The 13,444-nt window shown below is 43.3% G+C and overlaps 1 protein-coding gene across 1 annotated transcript; it reads right to left on the reverse strand.

The window, feature by feature from the left end:
* Window positions 1-856: 856 nt before the first annotated feature.
* Window positions 857-4,629, reverse strand: npffr2a (neuropeptide FF receptor 2a). Its single transcript, XM_037258600.1, has 3 exons — window positions 4,291-4,629; window positions 3,356-3,455; window positions 857-2,698 (listed from the first exon to the last, which is right to left on the reverse strand). The coding sequence occupies exons 1-3, from the start codon at window positions 4,595-4,597 to the stop codon at window positions 1,846-1,848; spliced, it is 1,260 nt and encodes a 419-aa protein (XP_037114495.1). The 5' UTR covers window positions 4,598-4,629; the 3' UTR covers window positions 857-1,845.
* Window positions 4,630-13,444: the final 8,815 nt, after the last annotated feature.

Below are 13,444 nucleotides of genomic sequence, written 5' to 3' on the forward strand. Positions count from 1 at the left end.
CGCACGTTACACGTCCACATGCAGACTTGACGCAAGTACTTTCTAAACGTTCATCCACGTTTACAACACCGAAAACATTTTGTAATCTTTTCATTACGTCGCATCACAGGCACAAAAATGCAATACATTCCCAAAAAAAAGCACTCTTTTGTTTTTTAATGGACTTTAGTGTCCAGTCATTGTCAGGGAGCTGTTCCTAATATTTTGGCCCTCGTGTTGTTCAAAATAATGATTCAGTCCTTTCATTTCAAAAGTTTCTTAACATTTGAGATCTTAAAAATATATCACATACAAAATACAACCTTTTGAATTACTCAGTCATTGTATCTTGTTTTATTGTGCTTTTTTTTTTTATTAACTGATCATATTTTAAAAACATGTTTAATCAGTCTAAATAATACGAATAAATAGTTTTTGTATTTCAGCTGAAATGAATTTGACATGAAATTAATGATCAATTTTTCTTATGGGAACACGAATGTGCACCGAATGACGTGAGATAAAAACGTGGGAACGCAAGAACCAACACGGGTGAGAAATTCTTATTTGAGGTGTTGAACACTGCACACAAAGATACCAAGCTGGCAGTGGAGGATCGCTCAGGCAGAAAATTGAGAAAAAAAAAAAAGCTTGAGGGTGCTGAGTTGTCCAAGTTTAGTTTGTGCAGCACCCAAGTTTACACTGGATGAAAAAAGGATTACAGGTGTTATGACATCATCAGGCCCTGCTGACCGCCCACATGCTTCGTCGACTTAGTTATGTTCAGCGCTAACCCGCTGTGTATTATGTGAAATATCTTGTCGGGAATATATTTCAAATTGTTTCCTTTCAGTCTATTCAGCTGGAGACTCTTTTATGATTAATTAATCGTATTTAGTGAAAATGATTCTTGATTGAATCGAACAACTGATTCAAAAGGCATTTTTTAGGATATTAAGATCACGTTTATAAACAGTCAGGCATCTTTTTTGTTTTCTCTATCAATTCAAGTAGTACTTAATTTCGAATGAATTAATGAAACACATCAAGGCTCCAAAGGTGGATCTAAAAAAAATCAAAAATGTATCCATTTAATCTTAGTCCATGGCCTTACAAAAGAAGGTGGCCATTGAATAAAAAGCTTTCTCCAGCATTGGCTTCAGCTTTGTAGGCTGATGATGACATAAGAGGCGGATCCGAATGAGTTTCGAGGAGCAATGCGTCCTTTGTTCTTTGCTAGTGCTAACAGACAAAGCCATAATTGGTTACCAAGGTCTCTTTGGAGTACCAAAATGAGCAGAAAATACGTTCCGGCACCCTTCTCTATAATTATTTTACGAATGTCAGATCTTTCGGCTCTCTGAAATGCAGCAAAATCGAAACAAAAGTGAAGAAATGTTTGTGGATCACCCCAAATTGGTTTTGTTTGGATTGGTTAGCTTAGCACGCTTTTTCTTGGTCCATGGAGTAAGATGTCTGGAAAAATAAGATTATTTTGATTGTGGGGTGGAGGTTTCCATTCTAAGAGCATCTTTCTAGATCCTCCCACCAGTTGTTAGCTTAGCAGGCTAGTTTGTTTTAGTCGATACTGTTTCAGTAGCTTTGAACGTGATCCCACTAAGCATCCGCAAACAACAAAACATACCTGCAAAGTGCTATGAAGTTGGCAGAGGTAATGACTTATTCCTCCTTCTGAAATCTGCATTGCACATTGTTGAGGATTTGCCTTTATACATTTATACATGAAGTTTTTGGGAAGGTCGGTGCCTTCATGAGTTCACAGGGTACGATGCCAGCTCGTCATCATTTCCTTGGAGGTAGCTTCCTGAAGAGATCGGCACTGGGACGGAAAAACCACGGGTCGCTTTAAATTGACACGGCTGTTACGCCGCCGCTACTGCAGGAGCCCATCTCCAAGTCCTCCAGGACCAGGTCCTGCTCCGCAACCTGAGGCACCCGCCTAGAGCTGCTTTTGTCCAGGCTGTTCAGCGAGATGGGCTCAACGGAAGTCTGCGCGTTATTGGCCGGCAGCACCGAGTTGGGCTGCAACCGGTGCGAGTACGTTTTCTTCCGCTGTCCGTCAGCCGCGCACAGGCTGAACTTGAACACCACCTGGAAACCCCGGCGGAAGTTCTCGTTGAAGAATCCGTAGATGATGGGGTTGACGCTGCTGTTGAAAAAGGCCAGCCAGTGGGCGAAGGGGTAGATGTAGATGTTGACGATGCGGTACTGTTGCTCGGTGAGCCGGGCGTAGTCGCTCAGCATCATGAGGGTCCACAGGGGCAGCCAGGACAGGATGAAGAGCAAGGCGACGATCAGCAGCATCTTGATCACACGCTGCTTCTTCTTGGAGACGCTGTGGCGGTTGTCGTGACCGGGCTTGCCGCCGGTAGGCATGGCGGTCTTGAAGAGCGTGATGCCGATGCGAGCGTACATCACGACGATGAGGGACAGCGGAGCCAGGTAGATGTTAGCGAACAAGACGGTGGTGTAAACCTTGCGCATCTCCTGGTTGGGCCAGTTCTCCCTGCACCAGTAAAAAGGAGTCGTTTTGTTGTCGTAGCCCAGCAGCACCTGGATGCTTTGCTCCTGCGTCACCTGCAGCATCACGCCGGACGGGCACATAATGGATATGGCCAGGACCCAGATAATGACGATGATTAGGGTGGCGGTGGAGATGGTCAGCTTTTGTTTGAATGGGTAGACGATGCATCGGAATCTGTGGAGGGATGAAAACAAAAGGGAATGAGTGAAGGGAAACATTCACTGCCAGTCCAGTGAAAAGAGATATTTGACGTCTATAGCCGTCAATGGCAGTGTTAAATAAGAATCCCGACCGTGGGATGAAATGGTGCAGGGACTTGTCACATTTGAGATAAACGCAAGTCACCCCCAAAAAAAACTAATGCTGTGATTAAAAGTCAAGGTCTTCTGAAAATAAGTTCGCAAAGAAGGCGATCCCAGGAGAGCTTGAATCCGAAGCGCTTGACAGACATACGAGATGACACTGCCTTCTCTCAAAGCTCTCCAGACTCTCCCGTCCTTTCCAGCGGCACCAGACGACCTCGGGCTGGCCTGAATGACAAGAGGCACTACGAAGAGTCTGTCGCTATCGTACCGGCGGCCTTGTCGGTCGGCCCGGCGACGTGGCCGCTGTGAAACTCATCGCCAATCAGAAAGAAGGATCAACTGCTGTCATGTGGATTGACGGGGCAACTGGGCTTGAAAGTAGGACACGTCCAGGCGGACAAAGAACCAAGAACGAGGCGGTGACGATGATGCCAGAGGTTTGTGTCACCCTGTTTGTGATTGATTCTCAACCCTTGGAACGCCACGTACTAGAAATGCTAGTACCGGTTATTACCAGAAATAGTACCTGTCCACGGCGATGGCCACCAAAGTGAAGACGGAGGCCGACACGGAGATGCCCTGCACCATGCCGCTCATTTTGCACACCAGGCTTCCAAAGGGCCACCCTGAAGGACAGGAGGGACAAGACAGAGGTTTGTATTTACAGGCGCCGGTTGTTGGTCTCACCTTCCATACAAATCTTTAATTTGCTGTTTTCTTGTTTTACAGCCCCCACAAAAAAATCTGTTTACTCTTAACTTGCTTCCTCGCGGCTCACTTGCCTCACATCCACCCACTTCACCATTTTTATTATTTTTTGCCAAAAAAGCTTGAACTCATTTTTGGCTCCCTTAACCTGCTTCCTCACTCCTTGCAACGAGGTAATTTGAACCAAATAATGTTAGGTTTTATTTTATTTATTTTTTTTAGGCAAAGGAAAATTAAGTTGACGTTGCCTTCCTGAGGCACAAAAGCTGATGGCGGTCAATCAGCCTTTCCTTTCATGTGATCCCCTCACACACATCAAATCTCTCATTATTGGCCAATTATTGGCCTAATAATCATCCAAATGATGTGCGGGAGGTAAGCGCTGTCATCAAATAGCCGAGCTTGTTGCCCGTCCTCCACGGCGGAAGATGACGAATTCTCATTGTCGCTAGTGATCTTCTTTTGAAGTTCACAAATGGCGGTCATTAGAGACAAGAAAGGTCGTGGAAATAATTCCAATTCCAATTAAAGCCGTATGCACCCGGGCGATGCATAGATGGACTCATTAAAAGCTTGACATGCGCAGTAGCTCCTCGTCAATGCGATGGATGGATGGATGGATGGATGGATGGATGGATGGATGGATGGATGGATGGATGGATGGATGGATGGATGGATGGATGGATGGATGGATGGATGGATGGATGGATGGATGGATGGATGGATGGATGGATGGATGGATGGAATATTTACCTGTAATAATGTTATCCAGCAGTGTTGTTGGCATGCAGAAAATGCCCACCAAGAGGTCACTCACAGCGAGGTTGAGGATGAACAAGTTGGTGACGGTGCGCATGTTGCGGCTACGCAGCACGATGAAACACACCACGCCGTTGCCGGCCATGCACACCAGGAAGATGAGCAGGTAGGACACGATGAAGATGGCCGCCGTGGACGGGTGGTGCAGGTAAAAGCCCACGTAGGTCACGTTGTTCCTGGGAGGAAGGACGTCTTCCTCCGAGCTGTTGTAAAACGTCCAGTTGTCCAGTTGCTGGTTCATTTTCAACCTTGAGAAGGAAACAGATGATTGACAGCTTTTATTTATGGAGGAAGGAAAAATGAGTGGCCCGTTACCGATACCCGCTGGTCGTTGCTAACGATATATTTCAACCCAAAATATCTTATCTCTGTTTTTCTTCTTTCTGCTTAATCAACCTTCCTTTGGTGGTAATCCACACGTCCTTTCACGTCCATACTCTATTCATGCATGACCGGAGAAATATGAAGCTATTAACCACTTCCAGTTTTTCATTACTGATATTTATGTGGACTGTTTTGTTAGCAGTAGTCATACACTTGGTTTTCTTGATGTTCAGGTGGAGAACCATCTTGCTGCTTTAGCTGCGACGGAAATGGCACGCTTGGATGTGCCTCCAAGTTAGCATTCTTAATGATTTATTTACAGAGAAGCAGATGTTAGCTGCACTTCAAGTGTATAGGATATAGGCTCAACTATGCCCTTAAAAATAAAAAGACAGTTTTGGACGATTTTTCGTGAGAGTAATTGAATGTCATTATCTTATATTGTAATACGTTCAAAAAAAAAAATCTGAAGTAACAGCGCTAAAATATCAGCCGAAATAAAAAATCATTTGTACGACTTTGTACGTCCAAAGCTTGAAGTCGACTAACAGCGAATCCTTTTATCGGCATCTGTCACCATCGAAGACAAGTTGTTTTGGCGAACATGTAAGGCATCGTTCCACATTTTGAGAAAGTGGCTAGTCCAAAAAGTGAGCAAGGCAAGGCGCGTCAAGAGCAATTGCAGCCTTCTCGCTGAGCATCAGCCTCGCTGAGCGTTTACCGAACCGAGTGAATCAAGCGCTTTCAGATCTTGTCACTGAGACGCTCCACCTCTTGAGAATCCATTTAAGCTGTTTGGGGATGTCAACCCAGATGGGTGACACGCTTGTATCTGATGTGGACTCGTTTTTCTTAAGTCTTCCATCCCCATTGTGGATGGAGAGACTCCACGTGATGTCTGTTCATGATACACATTTCACTGCCGCTCGTCAGTCAACGCTATAAATCACAGACTTCCCCCTGAGAAAAGACCCCGCAGCATCTTTTACGCCCACCCACTCGATCCCCCACGATACCCTGCCACCCCCAGGCGGGGGTGTCACTACGTGGCAGTCGACGCGCTCCACCACTGTAATTAGTATTTGGGCTAATTTGTTCCTCAACATAAGATTTAACACTCCAGGCGACAGCCATCCAAACATCCATCAAAGTGAGTCAATTGAAAAACAAAATGGCGTGTTGCCCGTTGGAACCCACGGACAAGTTCCCATGTGGTAGCTGCTTCCAGAGCTGGAATTTTCAAATGTTCCATTGGCTCTGCTGAGAGCTGTACCAAAAATAGCCAAGTGAAAGCTCGGAGAAAAAAAGAAACTCACCAATTGTCATAATGCATGGTAACAAACAAGTCTCTTAGTCCCGCTTCCTCTTAAACATAAGTGACAGTTGTGTAGCCACACGGGGAATCCAATCGATCATAACTTGACTATACAGTACGGCCCTGTTGTTTCACTCCATTGCGTAACAGCCTCATCCCAAGCGCGAGTTTATCCCGAGCCCAAACCGTCTTCTCTACCTTCTGCCACAATGATAGATAATTGCGTGTCATGTTAAGCAACATCGCTCACAGTTCTAGACGCGGAGTAAGGACAAAAGGGCAGAAAAAACAATGTGCAAAGGTGGGGGTGTTGGGTTATGTCAATCAGTGGACCGGGTACAATGGACCCACTGTGTAGCTACTCAAACGAAGATGATGGGAGGGGCGCATGCACCCCAATGCTTGGTGACTTTCACAATGCAAAAATTGAATGGAATAGAAACTGAAAAGCTTGAAAGAATAAATAAAAACATCTTTTTTTAAGAATGAATATAAATATCTGAGAGCCATACAGAAAATAAATAAAAATATCATTATAAAAGATGAGTGGTATATTTAAATAAATTAAATACATTTAAATATATAAAATAAGTACACACAAAAGAGGCACACAACTAATACTTGGTATCATTCACAATGAAAAAAATAACATACAAATAATAAATAGATGAATAAATAACAATAAACTAAAATGTAAAAACCACAAATAAATAAATAGACTGAAAATACCAACGTAAATATGAAATAAAAGAAGTTCCACAATTTCAAAATATATATGTAAAATAATATAAAAATCAAATATTTTTAAATAACTAAATAACCTTATAGCTGGCCAAAATCCAAATTGCAAAAATTGTAAAAACAAAAAATCAATAAAAAAGAATAATACATAATACATAAATAAGGAAATAAATAAATAAATAAACAAATCCATACATAATTATAAATTAAACTGTTAAAAATATAACCAAAAAAAATACACATGCTAAAGGGAACATTTCCATAATACGAAATGATAAAAAATTGAATGAAAAAAAATACAAATAAACACATTAATAAAATAAACGTAGGAGACATAATTTTTGTGACTTTCACAATGAAAGAATATGGAAATTATGTCCCGCAAAAAAACCAAAAACAAACCAATTTAGGTAAAACATGTAGGGAGACACGCATTGCAAAAAAAAAAGTGAAAGGTAAAATAAACTAAATGTATGCTGTATGTTTATTCTCACAAGCAAGAGAATGGACGTGAATCTCGGCAACTAACATAAGAGACACTCCTTTCATATACCATCCAAATGAAACAAAACCAGCAGGACAGCAAGTTGCCACCTCAGTTACTCCAAACTGAAGCATCTCACCTTTTTGTTTTTGGGGGGGGGGGGCTTTGAAACTTCACGTGTCCGCCACACCTCTCAACATGAAGAAAAGAGAAAAGGCTGACGGTACGAGTCCGGCAGGCTGCGCGTGCGCGCTTGCATCGTGGAGACGAAAGATGCGCTCAGCCCGCCGCTCTGAGCGCGAGTGGCCGGCTGACGGCGGCGCTTGGACCCTTTTTAAGGCCGTGACGTAAAAGCCTGAAAGGGAGGGGCTAGGTAGCAGATGAGGAGGAGAAGGGGGGGGGGGTGGGGGTGATCAAGCTGTTTGGATGTGCGCCCATAGTGATGCTGCATGTCACAGCTGGTGTGAGTTTTTTATTTTATTTATGTCAGTAAGCCTGCAACGTGGAAGCTGTAATCCAGTGTGAAGAGAGAGAGAAAAAAAATGAGGGCAATTCCCCGTGAGATGGGTGAAGCCGAGCGAATTTCACGCGTCGAGCGAGCTCATTCAGATGCACGCTTGCATGACACGTGAAGGGAAAAGGATAAGGTTTTTGTTTTGTTTTTTGGTCAAGAAATACTCATTCACGGTAAAAAAAAGAAATTAAATTTAAAAAAAAAAAAAACGGTTGCAACAGCCAAATTGGCGCATTAAAGACTTTTTCTCGCAACTTTTCTTCTCTGCTAACTTTACTTGCTTCACTGAAGGCTAAATTGACTTTGACTTGCCTTTCGGTAGATTGAAGATTATCGAAGACTCCTGCTCGCTGCTCCTTTGACATTTGCGGCCACTTTCCTCCCCATCGTTTCAAGTCAAGTGCGTGTGTCGATGGCCAAGTCATCAGCGGGGTGTTAAAGCGTTAATTAATAACGCCACTCCACTGTTATGATTTGCCCGTTCCCTTGTGAAGCCTGACAAAGATGAGTGGCTTTGAATGACTTTTTTATTTTTCAAAAGTGACTACGAGAATGGAAAGTCATCATTTTCAAGGTTAATGGAGATGATGAATGAGTTATCGTGGCGACTTTTATTTTTTTTAAGTGTTTCTAGATTGTATTTGGGTTACATTCGACCATTTCAGAGTGTAGCTCGCTATCAAAGATAAATGAACAGGGTTGACTCCTACATGGGATAAGGCTTCTCAAAAGCACCTGCCGAACTGGATTAACGTCACGGTTTATGAAACGGACTGCAAATGAAATAAGACGGCATGCGCTCTTTCTTGTGGAAATAAACCCCGTGCGCAGTGTGAAAGGGGGCGTACAAGACAAATGACTTCCCGCTGGCTTTCGTCTTCACTTGTGCACCGCGGCTGCCCCGCTCTGCTCATCTTTTAATCTGTATTCTTCTTCACGTTTACACTCGCTTGATTTCTATTTTAAAACGCTGACCATTTCTGCGTGATTCGCCCCATTTTGTCTTCAAGTTTGAAAATCAGTCATGATGTCATCTCTGATATCCAATCAGCTTCGAGCATGCTGAAACACTCCTGTCAACCAATCGGTTTTGAGTTCCTTTTGCGTTGAGCAATTAGCTCCCAATAAAAGGTCAGGAGAGACGCTGATCTCTCGGTAGGAAAGGGCGGAACGGCTGCCACGTGCGAGGTGTCGATGATTTACAACCGTTAGACCGCGAATATGGCGGGGCTCGTAGCTTGCGTAAGGCCTTATGCTGGCGTCTTTTCAGGGGCACGCGATGGCCCCGGAAATCAGCGGATTTCTGCGTGGCACTGCGTGTCTAGAGAACAAGCAGGCGTAAACAAGCTGAGCGCGCGGCTCATTAGGAAGCTTTGGTGGAGTTGAAACACACTTTAATCAGCGGCAGAATACTTGTTGGCTCGTCGTCATGGCAATGTAACCTTCTCATTTCTTGTGTCGGCCACAAAATGTCATTTAAAATACCCACCTGCGGAAGTTTAAGATGGCTAAGATTCTCAAGTGATTTGAATTAAAAAAAAAAAGAAAAAAAGGGGCAATTAGGAACAATCTCTGTAAATCACTTGATTGGATAGTTCCTTTGCTAGTCAGCTGAGTTGGTGGGTTGGTCAGCTCTTTCAGGGTTTGTTGGTTGGACGGACAAAGGGCTTAACAGTTGGGACAGTTGGTCTGTCTGTCAAGTTTGGCAGGCTTTGTTGGTTCAGAGAGCAACCTCTTAGACAGGTTGGTTGGTTGTTAGCGGGTAGGTTTAGTGCTAGGATTAGATTAGCGGTAGGGCTAAGGTTAGTCAGGCAGTCAAATAATTCATGGGTGGTTATTTTGTAGTCCAAATGAAATCAAAGATGCTATTTTAGTTTGGCCATTTCATTTTTTTGTAATTAAAGTCTCCAAATACAGCAACATCTGGGCCAATGGCCTTTCTTTGAGTGACTTCTGAGGCAGATTTTTCCCACAATGTTGACTAAGTAGGTATTAAGAGCAATCCACTCTGAGATCAATAGTGTTGGAACAATAACCCAGGATGAAACGTACCAAAAATGACCAAAAGGGAATTTCAACAAAGTCGAACACGTGAGCCCAGGAAAGCATGACTGTTCTTATGAGTTCGAAGCGTCACGACTGGTTTGCAGAACACTTAATTGGCCCCGGCTCAGCTCACCGGGCCTTCTCTGCATGAGGTTCTTGCCAGACGTGAGGTGCAACCTGATGTAGGAGTACAGCTGGTTTTGCTTTTCTGAGGCTGTCCTTAGACTTGTCCGTATATTGTCGCAATGTTTCATCTGGCACAGTATCCGACATTAGCATTGGAGCTAATTATTGGAAATATTTTGAGGCATCAGGAAGACTTGTTGACAACAGGTTGCTGGACTGATTTTCCTGTCAGAATTATTTCCCCCCCCCCAAAACAGTCTAATTGGGGTAGTTTGACTTGAAACTATTACTTTTTTTTGTACTACTTTTAACTTATTTCTAAGAGTGAGTGATGTTTGTGGTCTGCTCCACTCTTGTGCCCTCTGCGGGCCGCCGTTGGCGACTTTGCGGCGTGGTGCAACGAAGCCTTGCAAAATTCCCACTGGGGAGGAATGACAAGAGGATAACTGCCACCCCCACAGAGGAAGAAGCGCACGTGGCCATCTCCATGGAAACATCACAGCTCGGTTGCCTCACTGTTGGCACGCACGCACGCTTGTGTGTGTGTGTGTATTGTCACCATTATTCAAAAATTGAGAAACCAGAAGGCTCCCGAGTTGAATTGTTTTGTTGTCTTCCCGTTATCGCTTGAGTTTTATCTTTTCATTCTTTTCTCTGCAAACCTGTTATTTGTCTTGTCTATTCATAGTGCGAAACAAATTCGCCTTGACCTTGCCTGAGCACGATCAATAGTTTGTATTGTTGGTCAACATTTTAAAGACTGTTTTTGAATCTCTACCTAGCAACAAGCGGGTAAGTATGAATGTGACAAGCGTTTTTTTTGGGGGGGGATATCAAATGAAGTCTGAAGGGATGCTTGTCAGGTATTTTTGTCAACAGTGTTGTGACCGTGCGAGCCGGATGCTAATGGAAGTGCTAATGGCAGACGCTCTGTGATTTTGCAAAGCGGCGGGGCGATTGATGGGGGGGGGAAAAAAGGTCTGTTCATGTTTACGCTCTGCTCTTTGTTTCTCAGGCGGGAGAGAAATGTTATGCACAGCAAAGAGGAAGTTGCAGCTACAGCAGGGATTAGATGAAGAAGTGAGGGCGGGGAGGGGGTTCGCAATTCCATGTAAGACAAATCTGAAGCAGCACTACAATACAGCAGTACACTGTCCTGTTGGTTAAAACAAAAAAAACTACAACCGCCCACGATTGCAACAGATTTCAATCGCTTTTCTTGAATGCTACTGTTTGCATGCAATAATATAATCATTTTAAAAAAAGTAAAAATGAAGTGTAAAAACAAAACAGGTAAAAATATTGTGTAAAAAAAGAAATTCTGCGCCCTGCTTACACACAGCTACACACCAGCAAGTGCCTTTCCCTCACTCTCGTTTGTTCGCATCGTTCCTGGAGTGTCTTTTTTTTTTTTTAGATGTTGGACGTAATGAAAATGACGCGTGAGGATAAGTTATTCAGAAACTGAATAGATGCAGTATAAAATAACAACTGGAACGCTGACGTCTCATGTGACATCAGTAACGACAGTGCTCCAGTTTTATAAGCGGAGCAAAAAAAGGGACCAAAAAAAAAAAAAAAAAAAAAGCGTCAGCCCAAATGTGTGTTAATCCTTGGATGTTTCTTTGAACTATTTTTACAGTAGGATAAGGCGGGATGCGCTCGGCGGATATTTGGAGTCGACTTTGCTGACGGGAGCTGAGTCAAAAAGCACAAGCAGGCCTTAGCAAAAAAAAAAAAAAAAAGACAGCTGCTGATTGGCTGAGACGTGGCGCCGGCGTTCAGGCTTGATTCTTTGTGACATGTCTGCCTCTCCTTCACCTGACAGTTTGCTTGCCTGGGGGGGGAAGCGGGTGAGGAGACCAGGCGGGCCTTCATCTGCATGCCAAATTTTTGTGCTTCTACCTGCTCAAAAAGCACATAAGGACAAGTCCAGTGCAACAACTGACACTCTACATTCAAATCAACTTTTGTTTTCCAGGCTGCTATGCTAAGCTAACTGCTTGAAGGGTTTCAAAGTGCGTCAAGCAGGACAAACTTTCAAAGTATTGTTCAACTTGTGGAATACAATCACAATCTCAATACAATGAAAGTTTTATCTAGGTCAAACTTTAAGGTTGTTTTCCTGTACAATAGTTTTGTTTCGTCCTTGAATGTTAATTTCTATACGCTGGAGACCTTTGCAGTACAATAGTGGGATCACAGTATGTGGTAATTTTCTACTTGTTTAAATCCTTTGAAGACTGGCTCTTTTCAACGTACGTGACTCTTGTGCACATGTGTTCAATAGAAAATAATTCTACATATTTTGTGGCATCGCACTCATTTAAGTCGCCCATCCGTGGTGTGCATCGTTTATTATTCATGTCCGATCGCCACATGCTGTGTCGCTCACATGTTGTGAATACCGTACCGTCATATATGTGGCATTTCTATGATTCCATTACGCTGCTAGAAAAGCAGATTTCCCCATTGCGAGATTAAATAAAGGCTTATTTACCGCACGGCGCCCTGTTGCATTCGGTATTGGAATAAGCAACGATGCGCTGACTGGCTGACTGTAAATGACCTACAGCGGATGCTGTGGCCCAGCTGGGCCATTTTGATTCCTGGCAGGTGGCAAGCTCTTTTGATGTGGAAATACCGCCACAGCGAAAAGCAGAAGGCCAATTAAAATGAAGAGTGAGGCGAAAAATCTTGAGGCCAGAGACACAAGAAAGCATATCAAGTCGTGAGACAAATATTGAAAAATCCCACAAAGGAGATTGTTGGCTTAATTTTCCCAGAGATTTCAACTTTTGAGGTCAAACCTGTCCATCTTTAGGTGGTATTGTCCGCTGATGCTGGAGTGTGGGCAACGTGATTCCTGTTTATTTACCGTTTGCTAAGGTGCTAATGCAACTGGCAAACTCTGCCACATCTTCTCGATTACCGAGAAAAAGAAACGATTTGAAGGCACGTGTCCGAGCGGGGAACAAGTCCAATTAGCCGCAAAGCCCAAACGTTGAAAATTCTATAAAAGCAACCATTACTGATCCTGCTAACATTACACGACAATGGATTTTTATATATGTGCTCCCAGACGGTTAATGGGAGTAGAATTGAAGGAGGCGACTGTTTGGCGCCTGTTCCATTTGAGCCAAGGGAAGTGACCTCGTGCTTCCATCACGTCCACCGCATTAACGATCCTTTTAAAAGGAGGCCATTCGGATGACTTCTCAGAAGGGATGGAGGCTCGTTACGCTGGACATTTAAAACTAGGGTCAGGGTTTCAAACTAGGGTGTCAAAAAAGCGTTAGGGTTTCAAATGAGGATTAGGGTTTCAAACTAGGGTTTAAAACTAGCGTTAGGGTTTTAGAACTAGGGTTAGGGTTTCAAACTAGGGTTAGGGTTTTAAATATGTCACAAATGTCTTCTTTAACAAGCATTTTCTCATCAGAACAACCAATTTCCAATCATTACAACACAAAAAAATTAAAAAATATTGACAATACAATAAAAAAAAGTATTTTTATTAGATGAGCAGGACAGAAAGTGT

Source organism: Syngnathus acus, chromosome 9 (genome assembly GCF_901709675.1).
Source record: "Syngnathus acus chromosome 9, fSynAcu1.2, whole genome shotgun sequence".
NCBI classification, from domain to species: domain Eukaryota; kingdom Metazoa; phylum Chordata; class Actinopteri; order Syngnathiformes; family Syngnathidae; genus Syngnathus; species Syngnathus acus.